Raw genomic sequence first — 12,281 nt, 5'->3', positions numbered from 1 at the left:
ATGCCATCGTAGTGAAAAAACACATGTAAGTATTTTTGCGGAGCTGTATTTAATTTGTTTGATATAGAATCAATATTAATTATCTAAATTCAACTCAATTATTACATGATATTTTATAATTTTTATTTTCATAGTGACTTATTTTTATGGGAGGATGTTTTTTTTTATTCCTTAATAGATATATATATATTTTTAAAAGTGCTTTTATTTTATTATGGCTTTTTTTTTTTTCCCCCCCCAAAGGTTTATATTTTCTTATCCACCTTTCTGTTTCATAATAACGTTTTAAATTTTATTGAACACCATATATTTTCCCCTTGAAGGGGGAAAAAAAAAAAAAAAAAAAGGCAGTCACGTGATCGATCACGTGACCCACATAGTTCGCGACGTCACTCGAAGAGATGGCGGCTTCCACCGGGGCAACGCTGTGTCTGTGATCGAACTTTACTCGCGGACTTGTGGAGGATATTGTGGTTTTTTTTATTTATTTATTTTTATTTATTTATTTATTTATTTTTTAATATCCAGCAGCTGATTGTTACCCACCGGTAAGATGAAGACGTTCTGCGGAAGAGCCAACCCGAGCACCGGAGCTCTCGACTGGGTGGAGGAGAGCGAGGAGTACGACTACCACCAGGAGATAGCCAGGTAGCACCGAGCCGGCGCGTGTTATTAAATCTAAATCAAAAATTAAAAATTAAAAAAAAGTGTTGTCACGTGAGAAACACACAAGAAGGTCCTGACGATTTGTTTCCTGTGTGTTTGTGTACGGAAGCATAAACGTGAAAGTTTGGTCATGTTTAAAAGATCATTTTAATTAATACCAGATTATTATTTTTTGGTTATTCAGTTAAAATTTTGATTTATAGTCAAAAATATTCAGTTAAAAAAAAAAAAAAAAATCAAAGCTTTCACTAAAAAGATGTTTTGCACATTTTATAAGATTCAAGTCGAGGCTTTTACTTACTATACCAAAACTATAAGGTAGAGTTTAAATTTATATCCATGAAATCAAAATAATGATCTTAAAAGTTACGATTACAATATAAAACCGTTTTATATTAAAAGTCACTGTTTTAACGCACCGTGGAACAGTTGAGATACTGTGAAAATGTAATCTGTCAAAATTAGGACACAAAAATGTCAAAATTATGAGACAAAAAGTCGATAATGATATAAAAAGTCAGTGTTTTGAGTTGCCGCGTAACAATTATGAGATACTGACAACATTTAGGAGGCAAAATGTAAAAAATTATAAAACAGACGTGTCATAACAAGTTTCAAACGTGAATTTCTGAGTCGTATTATTTCAGGTTTCAATCAGCATCTCCGACATTTTCTGCCTTTTACCTCCGTGATCGTGTTTGTGTTTCGCGTTTCAGGTCGTGTTACGCCGACATGCTCCACGATCACGACAGGGTGAGTGTCGGGCATCACGGCGAACATCTCTCCTCCGTGACGCCGTTTTAAAGCCGTGACGTTGTTTTCCTCTTCCTCCTCCTCCTCCTCCTCCTTCAGAACGAGAAGTACCATCGGGGCATCCGGGCCGCCGTTTCCAGAGTGAAAGCTCGCGGCGAGAAGGCGGTCGTCCTCGACATCGGGACGGGAACCGGCCTCCTCTCCATGATGGCTCTCGCTGCCGGAGCCGACTTCTGCTACGCTGTGGAGGTAAAACCTGAATCCCTCGATCCTCGTTACACAGAAGTTCCTCAGTTTCTTCTGAGGCTTTACTGTTGTTGTTTTTTAATGTTTTATTGACTTTGTGCAGTAAAAATTATCTCCTAATTATCTTCTAATATTAAGCGTCGTTTTTTTCATTCTGTGGAAGCTTTAAAGTTGTTGTGGACGTTTTTCTTACGACGTGTTAGTGGGGCTGCTGCTGATGAATGTTTCCATCGTTCATCATCAGTTAACTTTTAAGACTTTATTACATAAGAAATAATAAACATTTTAAATAAAATAATGGTTGAAATGCTTAGTGGAAAGTATAGTTAAATATATAAATGGCTAAAAGTGATAAATAGTTTGCGAAACATAATAAATGGTTTGAAAAACATCATAAATTGTTTCATAAACATCATAAATAGTTTCATAAACATCATAAATTGTTTCATAAACATCATAAATTGTTTCATAAACATAACAAATAGTTTCATAAACATCATAAATTGTTTCATAAACATCATAAATAGTTTCATAAACATCATAAATTGTTTCATAAACATCATAAATAGTTTGAAAAACAAATTGTTTCATAAACATAATAAATTGTTTCATAAACATAACAAATAGTTTCATAAACATAATAAATTGTTTCATAAACATCATAAATTGTTTCATAAACATAATAAATTGTTTCATAAACATCATAAATAGTTTGAAAAACATAATAAATTGTTTCATAAACATCATAAATAGTTTCATAAACATCATAAATAGTTTGAAAAACATAATAAATTGTTTCATAAACATAATAAATTGTTTCATAAACATAATAAATTGTTTCATAAACATAATAAATTGTTTCATAAATGTAATGGAATAAATGACAAAAGGAAAAGTAACAAATAGTTTCAAAGCACAAGTTGATGTCATTCAATGTTTTGTTTTATCGCCCCATCAATCCAAAAAAAAAAAAAAATTTAATTTACTTTGAGAGACGAGAAAAAGCAACAAATTTGGACTTTTGAAGAACTCGAACCATCAAATATTTGTAAGATCAACTAATAGATTAATCAACTAATCAATTCAGCTCAAATTATTATATATTAATGAGGAGAAATAATTGATATAATTGTCAATTAAATTAAATTAATGCACATTGCATTTAGGCTATTAAATAGTGTTGTATGTGGTATTAGAAAGTCTTAAATTTGTCTCTGAAATCAGCTCCTCCTTGTTTTTAAGTCATTTCTTAAAACTTTTTTTTTTTTTTTTTTTTTTTTATAGCTCAGCCTGTAAATCATTTTAATGTTGTTTTTTTTATGCCTGACATCTTGTGTGTTTTGTGTTTCCTGTGTGTAAATATTTTTTTTTTTTACTTCCATCCAAACACATTTTATGTTTTATGTTCATCATCTGGTGTGACTCTGCAGGTTTTTAAGCCGATGGCTGAAGCGGCGCAGAACATCGTGCAGAAGAACGGCTTCTCCGACAAAATCAAGATTATCAACAAACACTCGACAGACGTCACCGTGGCAACAGGTCAGAGAGAATTATGACTCAGTAGTTAAATGAATGCAGATGTTGTTTTCTGCAACTTTAAACCATTTCTTTTCCAGCTGTAAGATTTCTCAAAGATGAGAAGTATTTTTTTTTTTTTTGGGGGGGGGGGGGATGTTGGGAAATGACTTCATGTTGTTTTGACCTTAGAACTAGATTATTGTAATTTTAGTTAATTTCAGATTTTTTTTTTCTGTCTATGAACTAATTTCAAATCACCCAGATCAACTGACCAGCATCCATTGAATTATGAAACCCCAAAGAGATCCATATTAAATAAGTAAGCAAGGAAGTAATTAAATAGCTATATTTATTGATAAAATAAATTAATAAACAGACAAATATATAAATTTCCTATGAATTTAAACTCACCTGTTATTAAACGTTGTTTATCGTTTTTTTCATTCATAAAATATTGATGATAAAAATCACTATTTTTGCTGTATTTGCCACCAAACTCTGAAATAATTATATTTTCCAGCTTAAACAAAACTCTTCAAACTCGCTGATGTTTGTTGTGTTGCTGCTTTTTTTCTTCTTCTTCTTCATGCTTTTAATGTGAAGAACTGTAACTTTTGTTTTGAAAGGTGCTGTAGAAATAGATGAGGTTTCCTGTTGCAGGTAGGGTTCATCTTGTGTGTGTGTGTGTGTGTGTGTGTGTGATTATTATATATCTCCATTATGTCTTTGACAGATGGAGACATGCAGGAGAAGGCCAACATCCTGATCACAGAGCTGTTCGACACGGAGCTGATCGGTGAAGGCGCGCTGCCGAGCTACGAACACGCTCACCGACATCTGGTCCAGGTTTGTTCCGTCACACTTTTATTCCTCCGTGTTCGCGTGACATGAAATTCATCTGTTCTCACTGCTCATAAATTATCTGTAATAATAGTTTTCAGCACCAAAAAAAAAAGTTGATAAATAACTGATAAATCAATTTGGGCTAAAAAAAAAAAAAAAAAAAAAAAAAAAAATTCATCAGTTTGTGGTCACATTTTTCTCCTCGTTCATCTTCGAAGTTCAGATCCTTTAAGTAAAAATATCTTATATTATATATAAGTTTTGCGCCTAAAATCTTCCATATGAATACAGAAGTATTGAAATCACTGCAGGTGGAGCTGATTTTGACTTTAAAAACAGTCAGATAGTTCGGACCAGTGGTTCCCAACATAAGGGTCGGGCCCCTCCGGAGAGTCACGAAATCTGAATGTGAGAGATCAAAGAAAGAAAAACAAAACAAATGTATTTTATTTTGTATTACTTTTATAAAAATGTCTCCAATCTTTGCTTTGAAATATGATAAATTGTCCTCTTTGTTTAAATGAAACCACGTGAAAAAGGAGCCGTCCGATTACTTTTGATCAGTTGCGGTGGGCTTCATGTGTTTGAAAGGTTTTTACATCTAAGACAGTTCTTTTCTATAAAGACGTAAGCACACTCAAATTAAGTAGCTCAAATTTGCATTAAAGTCCTTGCATGTTGATACTGAGTGACTTTCCGTCCCCCCTGCAGGAGGGCTGTGAGGCCGTCCCCCACCGGGCCACCGTCTACGCCCAGCTGGTGGAGTCGGAGCTGCTGTGGAGCTGGGCTCAGCTGCAGCCGGCGGAGGTGGAGGGAGCCCGGCTGGTGCCGCCGCCGGCCGTGGGCCGCTGCGCCGGAGCTCACTCGGTCTGCGACATCCAGCTGAGTCAGGTGTCTCCGGCCAGCTTCACCCCGCTGGGTCCCCTCCGCGCCATGTTCAGGTAAGACGAAGGAAGATGATGAAGCGTCCTCGGCGGCGGGAGTTACCCACATCCCTCCGTGTTTTCCCCCCTTCCAGCGTGGACTTCAGTAAACCAGTGAGCAGCGCCCTCCAGTCCCACTCCTCCCAGTTCGTGGCTCAGTCCGGCGGGCGGGCCCAGGTGGTGCTGTCCTGGTGGGACCTGGACATGGATCCCAGTGGGAGCATCGTGTGCACCATGGCTCCCAGCTGGACGTACCCGCAGGCCGAGACGGCTCCGGTGAGTCATTAGGACTGCAGGATGTATATAACAGCGGCTGAAATGTAGCTTCCGGGTGTGACGGTTCCCTGAAGCTGCAATACCACCGACGGCCACCGGGGGCCGGCTCCAAAACGGATCCGCCTCCATCGTCAATAAATTTTTTTCCAAGAGTCACAACGGCGTCGTTCACTAAAGTCTCTCCTTCTTGTTCGTTTTCTGGCCGTCAATCTGAAAATAATAAGAAGAAATTAGCCGAAATTAAGATGAAAAAAAAAAATTTGTTTGGGCGTGTCTCTGATTGACAGGCCTGGGTCAGGTTTCTGCTTTTTAGTGGGCGGGGCATAGAGTCTTCAGGTTTCCCAATCAGATGGAGTCAGATCCCCCCTGCTGGTTACTGCTGGTTACTGCTGATGACCGCGCTGTGTTTCAGTGGCGGGACCACTGGATGCAGAGCGTGTACTTCCTGCCGGTGGAGAGCCGGGTGGAGAAAGGAGACGACCTCCGTCTGACGGTCTCCCACGACGACTACAGTCTGTGGTACAGCCTGCAGCCTCTCGGGTACGTTAGAAAATCATCTTATACCCGAAAGAATCCAGACAACTGAAGCCTCATGTTGACATCTGATGAATATGTGAATGATGGATCGATAGGAGTTTATATAATATAGTGTAATACTTCAGTTATGTCAAATACTGAATAAATAATTAGTCATTTGAGTGAAGAGAAAGAGATCCTGCTGTGTATTCAAGGGGGAATAAGTTCCCTAATAAATAATTAGTTGATTTTCAAATGTTGAAAAATTAGTGTTTATTGATAATTGTATTTAGCCACAAAAAGGTATGGTATCATAAAATGTGTTTTCATTTTTATTCCGCTACCTCTTGCCATATTTTATTTAAATATTATATAATATATTAATACATTTTTATTAATGAGAGAGCTCTTCTGTATGTATATTTATGGGAAGACCTCTAAAGAATAATGTCACTCCTGCCAATATCCTACTGTCAGAAACAGGAAAATCTCTTAATTTCTTTTTTTTTTTTCATTTTTTTTTTTAAAAACACTTAATGTGACAGAAAAATATTTGAGTTTCAGACTTTTAATAATTAAATAATATTATTGTGACAGCTGTGATGGAGCTCAGGACTCAACCATTTCATTTATTGCTTCTAGTTAAATATTTAACCCATTATTTTTCACCATTTATTACTTTTAGCTATTTCGTTGTACTTCTCTGCTTATTTTTTAAGCTGTTGCTGCACCCTCTGTTACCACGGTTACAGCTGGCTCCGCTCAGATTTGTTCTTCTTTTTTTTCCATCAAACTCTCTAATAAAACTTAGCTTTTTTTTTTTTTTAATTCGTCCACATGCGTCACGTTCGGGTACCTCCGGTTGGGCTTCGCCGCTCTGACCGCCGTGTACGTTGTCGCTTTCAGCCAGCGGGCCGCGCCCCCCGACGCCCCGCCCCCCGAGGCTCCGCCCTCTCGGCCGTGCTGCACCTGCCGTGCTCACCTGGTGTGGACTCGGCCGCGTTTCGGTGAACTCAACGACAGACGGCGCACGGAGAGCTACGTCGGCGCCCTTCGCAGCGTGAGTGGAGACGGACCGGCATCTGTTTTCTTGTTGTTGTTGTTGTTGTTGTTGTTGTTGTTGTTGTTGTTGTTGTTGTTTTGTTCAATCACCTGCTGCGTCGCTTTCAGGTTCTCCGAGAGGACAGCGTGTGTCTCAGCGTCAGCGACGGAAGTCTGCTTCCTGTGTTCGCCCACATGCTCGGAGCCAAGAAGGTACACACACACACACACACACACACACACACACACACACACACACACACACACACACACACACACACACACACACACACACACACTCTCTCTCTGTTAATGATCCGGCTTTGTTTCCTGTCGTCCGCTCAGGTGTTCGCTTTGGAAAACTCCAGAATGTCTAAACAGGTTATTGAGCAGGTAAAGTATGAAGAAATATTTCTTCCTAAACTCTGAGATCCTCCTTGATGTTTGTGTCCTTTAATGTGCGGCACTGTGAAAACCTTCTAGGCACCAAAAGACAGCCGTTTTGCCAGAAATCAATTTTAGTTATCAATTAAATCCAAATGTTTTCCAGCCCCGATGAAAGAAACGGTGAAACAGATCTCAGATCAGATCTCCGCAACAGCAGGCGGCTCAAATGATTGTCAGGGACGAGATGAAGTAAGAATAACATGGTGACGGCATATCTGAGCTGAAACACTGAACGCCCAACAAAGTCGTGGGCTCTTGAACGCACCCTGAGATCCCATCGGGGTGGTGAAAACAGCGTGAGCCTTTAGACGTCACCACTAACTCATCTACTGTTGTTGGATCACCTCGTACGTCCCGCTTGTTTAAAATCAACTTTCAGATTTGTGAAATCTTGTTATATAAGTAAAAAAAAAAAAAATCCTCTGGTCACAAATCTAAAACTGTGTTTGATAAATATAAATTGTTGTTAAAAAAGGTAGACCGGCCTTATTGTTGCCTGAAAGAATGAAATGGAAAAACTGTCCTCCAGTCAACATGTTGTCCTCTGCATGCAACATATAAATGATTTTAAACATCCAAAATGCCTCAAACTTCTGCAGAGCTCTTCATATCAACATTAAAAAAAAAACCCGCTGAACTCCAGTGATGGTTTAAGAAGCGCTGATGCAGCACTTTTTCTTCTGTTTTTTTTTTAATTATTTTCCTCGGCAGGTGTTGGAAGCAAACTCGCTGAGCGGAGCTGTTGATCTGCTGGAGATCCGGCCGGAGCAGCTCACCAGTAACGATGTCGGAGGGCAACGGGTACGTTTTAGTTACAGCGAACATTGAATATAACATTTTAATAACGCACATTTGTTTTTTTCATTTCTTGTTAAAACGTCACTCTGAAATATTATTTTAATATCTGGCTTTATCTGCCTTATAGAAATGTAAAAAAACAAAACAACAACATTGATTGTTTTGTTTAAAGTTTTTTTTCTACCAAACCCCAGCGGCCCAAAAAAAAAAAATCTATGATTTTAGTTTTAACAGTCGAAAATCACAACTAAATGTGTTTTTTTTTTTTTTTTATCTAATAAAGAGTCAGATGTTTGTATCGCGGCGTTTTTGACGTCTGTCTCTCTCTCTCTCTCTCTCAGATCTCGGTGCTGATGGGCGAGCCGTACTTCAGCACCACCCTCCTCCCCTGGCACTCCCTGTTCTTCTGGTTCTGCCGCTCCACCCTGGCGGGCGTCCTGCGGCCCGACGCCACCGTCCTGCCAGGCTCCGCCTCCCTCCACATGGTGGCCGTGGAGTTCCAGGTGAGACGGCTCGGGATTATCTTCACACATTCGTGTCCTAATCACCTCCATGACGCTTAAAAAAAAATTTAAAAAAAGAAGGTGGAGTGCGGAGGAAATTTAATTTCCTCTAAAAAAAAAAAAAAAAAAAAATTTTTTTTTTAAAAACCCGGCTGATTTATAAGCTAATAAAAAGTCTTGAATATTACTTTCTTTTCTTTCTTTTTTTTATGAATTTTGTTTTAATTCTGTTTTGTGGGCTTTTTTTTTTTTTTTTTTTTTTTTAATACTCTGCTGCAGCTCCAGAAGATCATCAGCTCACAATGAGCACGTCAAGATTTTTAATAAAAACGTCCATAATATCAAATAATTCAATTTTCTTTATTAAATTCATCGTATTCTGCTGCTTGTCCGGGTTCAGGTCACGTTAGGTGATTCATTACATTACTGGGAATAACTGGTTTTAAATTTCAGTCTGTCATTATAAAGTTTTTTTTTTAAATTCTCCCATTTTGTTTATATATGCATTTTTTCTTCGGTTCGGCTCTTCATTCGTCTTTTTCTGCAGAACTTTTACACGAGGACAGATTGACCTCCTCCAGAAGACAACGCTAGTCGTTTAAAAGTAGTTTGAAATCTGAAGTTGTGTTTGCAGGATTTGTGGAGGATCAGAGCTCCGTGTGGAAGCTGTGAAGGCTTCGACGTCACTCCCATGGACGATATGGTCCAGGTAACATTTCATTATTCATTTGTGTTTGTTACCTCTCAGTTTTTAGTCCCGGTGAGCTCATTTGATGGCGTTACTTTGACATGGTGGTCGTTGTGACATTTGTTTGAAATTCATGAAATTAAACACAATTAAACGTTTAATTTTGTACCCCCCCCCCCCCCCCGTCTGTCCCTTCAGAGGTCTCTGGACTTCCGTGAGTCCCGCGAGGCCGAGCCCCACCCGCTGTGGGAGTACCCGTGTCGGGCTCTCACCGAGTCCACCGCCGTCATGACCTTTGACTTCACACAGTGCGTCCCTCAACAGCCAATCAGCAGCCGCGGCTCACTTCCTTTCACGAGGTGCAGTCGCTTTTCATTTTTAGCATCAAAACTTTCATTTTATTTTCTGTTAATTCTGTTGTTGTTGTTGTTGTCGTCCTCCCCTTTTTTTTTATTTAAATGAAGGGAGGGTGTGTAGAAGGAGAAAGACATCGTTTTATTTGAGATTGTTGTTGTTTTTTGTTTTTTAGATGGAGACTGTTACGTCCAGTGAAAGCTGAGACTCTTGTTTTTTTTTTTTGCTGCTTCATTCATACAGAAATAAAGAGCTTCAGAAACTGGTGTTTTAAATTGAACTGTTCCTTCACACTGTGTCTAGCCGTAACCTGAATGCACCACAAGCCTGTCATTTAAAAAGACCCCCAAAACACGTCTTTTTGAAGCTTATTTTATAACTAATAACAGATTGTTTTCAGATGGACCTCCAAACAAACTAATAAGAAGGAGTGACTTTAGCGAACAACACCGAGATAACTAGTGGAGACATTTTATTGACTGAGAATTTAATAAGAGAAGTTGAATGGGAGTCTATGAAGCCAAAGGCGCTTTGGAGCCGACCTCTAGTGGCACTCGGTGGTATTGCAGCTGAAGACACTTCTGCATTTTTCAGAAGTCCACTTTTATGTCCAGTTTATGGTTTAAACATCTCTTTCAGGATTGGTCGTTGCCATGGTGTTGCGCTGTGGATGGAATTCCACCTGACCGATGACATCACCGTCAGCGGGGGTCTAACTGGACCAATCAGTGAGCAGGTATCAGCTTTCATTCAGAGCTTTGTTTCCTGAACAAAATGAGTATTTTCTGTGCCCCTTGATTTACATACTTTCTTTTCTTCTCGTAATCCCCCCCCCTACCCGCCCCTCAAAAGAGAAAAACTTTGGGTGTAATACGCTTCGTGTATTTTTGCTTTTATATTGACATTATATTTATGCAGCAATAATACTTCTGCATGTACATTTTGTGTTTTAACTGAACAGAATTATTTTTTTTAATCTTGTAAAATGTCTGAATCTTGACCAGTCATCTGGTGAGATCTGGATACACGAGTGTGGCGGCTGCACCTCCAACCCTGAGGTTTCAAAATAAAAGCACACAACAAAGTAAAACAAAGAAAACTTCTGAAAGATCGGACTTTAGTGTCGCGTCGCTTAGTTTCGTACAGCACAAACAAACCAACCAAAGACCGGGTTGAATCGAGAACAAATCTTCAAGTCTGTTTTCAAACTGCTCATCTCACCATGAAGACGTGCAGTCAAGTGTAAGAATGAGATATTTATGTCAAATTAAACAAAGCCTTTGTTATTATTATTATTATCAGTCATTATTTAATTACTTTAAACTGTTTTTTTAGAATCCAACCTTTTGGTTTTTAGTCAAGAGTTTGAGTGCAAAGAGCCAATCAGGAGCCTTCAGAGGCCGACGTGAAGCGTTGCAGATTTAATTCTCGGTTGTCGGGCTCTCTCCCGCAGGGCGACTGTGAGTGGAGTCGACACAGGAAGCAGGGCGTGTACTTCTTCAGGTCGGCGTGGGAGAGTTCGGGTGACGGCAGGGCGGCGGTGTCGTACAACTTCACCTTCGAGCCCAGCTTAGGAGACATTAAGATGGACTTCAGCGTCAAGTCTCAGTGACAAAACTGAGATTTAACACGTGTGGTTTCGCCATTATTATTATTATTATGAGTGAAAGCGCCATTTGCCTTTATAATTACCGAATATCTTAAAATGATAAGGTGTCCATGATCATTCGCAGTGTTTTAAGACTGTTACCTCTAACGACTGTAAAGCCTTAATGTTATAATTATTACTATCAACAAAATGATGAAATATTCACGACTTCTCAAAGGTGGGCGACACTGAGGGATATTTTTGAGTTATTAGGGAAGCAAAGGTTTTGGTGAATGAAGAGGCCAAATGTTGTCACAGAAGTGTTTTTAACATTTTATTCTGGTTGTCCTTCGTTCGGCTTCATACTCGTTTCTGTGAACGGATTGTAAACGTCGTTTCAAAGCCAGTCAAAGGACGAATCCGGTTTATTTCAACCTCTCGTGATTCCCATTAATTTGTCGACCGGTCTGTTGTCAGTGAGTCGCGCAAACTTTGTGATCTCCACCTCCGTTGTAGAGAGTTCGGTTCGAGGTCCCATTATGTAACGTCTCTGGTGCTTTATTTATAGTCCCGACATCCTCATGAAGATATGTTTGTGTTTTTCAGTGTCAAAAACCATTTCAATACCATTTTACGTCTCTAAAGCTTTTCTGTGGCGCTCTTCTGAGAATAAGCTGTTTTTAATGGGTGTTTCTACGGCTCAATAACTGCTGATAACAAACCACCTCGTCAGCTGCGCTTAAAAATGACCGTTACAGAATGGTAAATAAAGTTTTGATCAACTTCCATCATGGACGTAACCACTTCCTTTGTGGGGGGAGTTGTGTGCCCCCCCCCTCCAATATTGAGAAAATACTAATCTGTCCCCCATACAGTAGAAAATATAATAAATATATCCTTTCATGAACACCGTCAACTTTTGTGTCTCTTGTTATTTGCTGTTTATTTGCAATTTATTTCCCATTGTGAAGGAAAACCTAATTGTGTGACTCCCCCATCCCTGTTGTACACTCTAGTGCAGCTCTAGTAATGATGAAAAATCTGAATATACCATCAGATGACATAAACAGTGAAATAAACACCTTTAAACATCCCAAGTTTGGCTTCAGTTTATTGTAATG

General features: G+C 39.1%; 1 protein-coding gene across 1 annotated transcript; it reads left to right on the top strand.

Annotated features, from left to right (window-relative positions):
• Positions 1-409: 409 nt before the first annotated feature.
• Positions 410-12,253, top strand: prmt7 (protein arginine methyltransferase 7). The gene is made up of 17 exons (XM_069161880.1): positions 410-648; positions 1,383-1,419; positions 1,519-1,668; positions 3,096-3,204; positions 3,917-4,029; positions 4,738-4,967; positions 5,045-5,225; positions 5,638-5,765; positions 6,648-6,801; positions 6,912-6,995; positions 7,128-7,175; positions 7,941-8,030; positions 8,369-8,530; positions 9,165-9,239; positions 9,417-9,577; positions 10,212-10,308; positions 11,026-12,253. The coding sequence occupies exons 1-17, from the start codon at positions 554-556 to the stop codon at positions 11,182-11,184; spliced, it is 2,073 nt and encodes a 690-aa protein (XP_069017981.1). The 5' UTR covers positions 410-553; the 3' UTR covers positions 11,185-12,253.
• The last annotated feature ends 28 nt before the right edge of the window (positions 12,254-12,281 follow it).

The sequence above is a fragment of the Embiotoca jacksoni genome, unplaced genomic scaffold (genome assembly GCF_022577435.1).
Source record: "Embiotoca jacksoni isolate LCO1_2020_lvr unplaced genomic scaffold, fEmbJac1.0.p SCAF_3, whole genome shotgun sequence".
In the NCBI taxonomy this organism is placed as follows: Eukaryota; Metazoa; Chordata; class Actinopteri; family Embiotocidae; genus Embiotoca; species Embiotoca jacksoni.
The sequence above is the reverse complement of the archived record's forward strand: the minus strand, read 5'-3'. Positions and strand labels throughout refer to the sequence as shown.

Excerpts from the sequence above, each read along its gene's own strand:
- prmt7 (XM_069161880.1), top strand. The coding sequence starts at position 554 with ATGAAGACGTTCTGCGGAAGAGCCAACCCGAGCACCGGAGCTCTCGAC. Across the intron at positions 3,205-3,916 it reads AGACGTCACCGTGGCAACAG|ATGGAGACATGCAGGAGAAG; the intron begins GTCAGAGAGAAT and ends TGTCTTTGACAG. Across the intron at positions 8,031-8,368 it reads ACGATGTCGGAGGGCAACGG|ATCTCGGTGCTGATGGGCGA; the intron begins GTACGTTTTAGT and ends TCTCTCTCTCAG.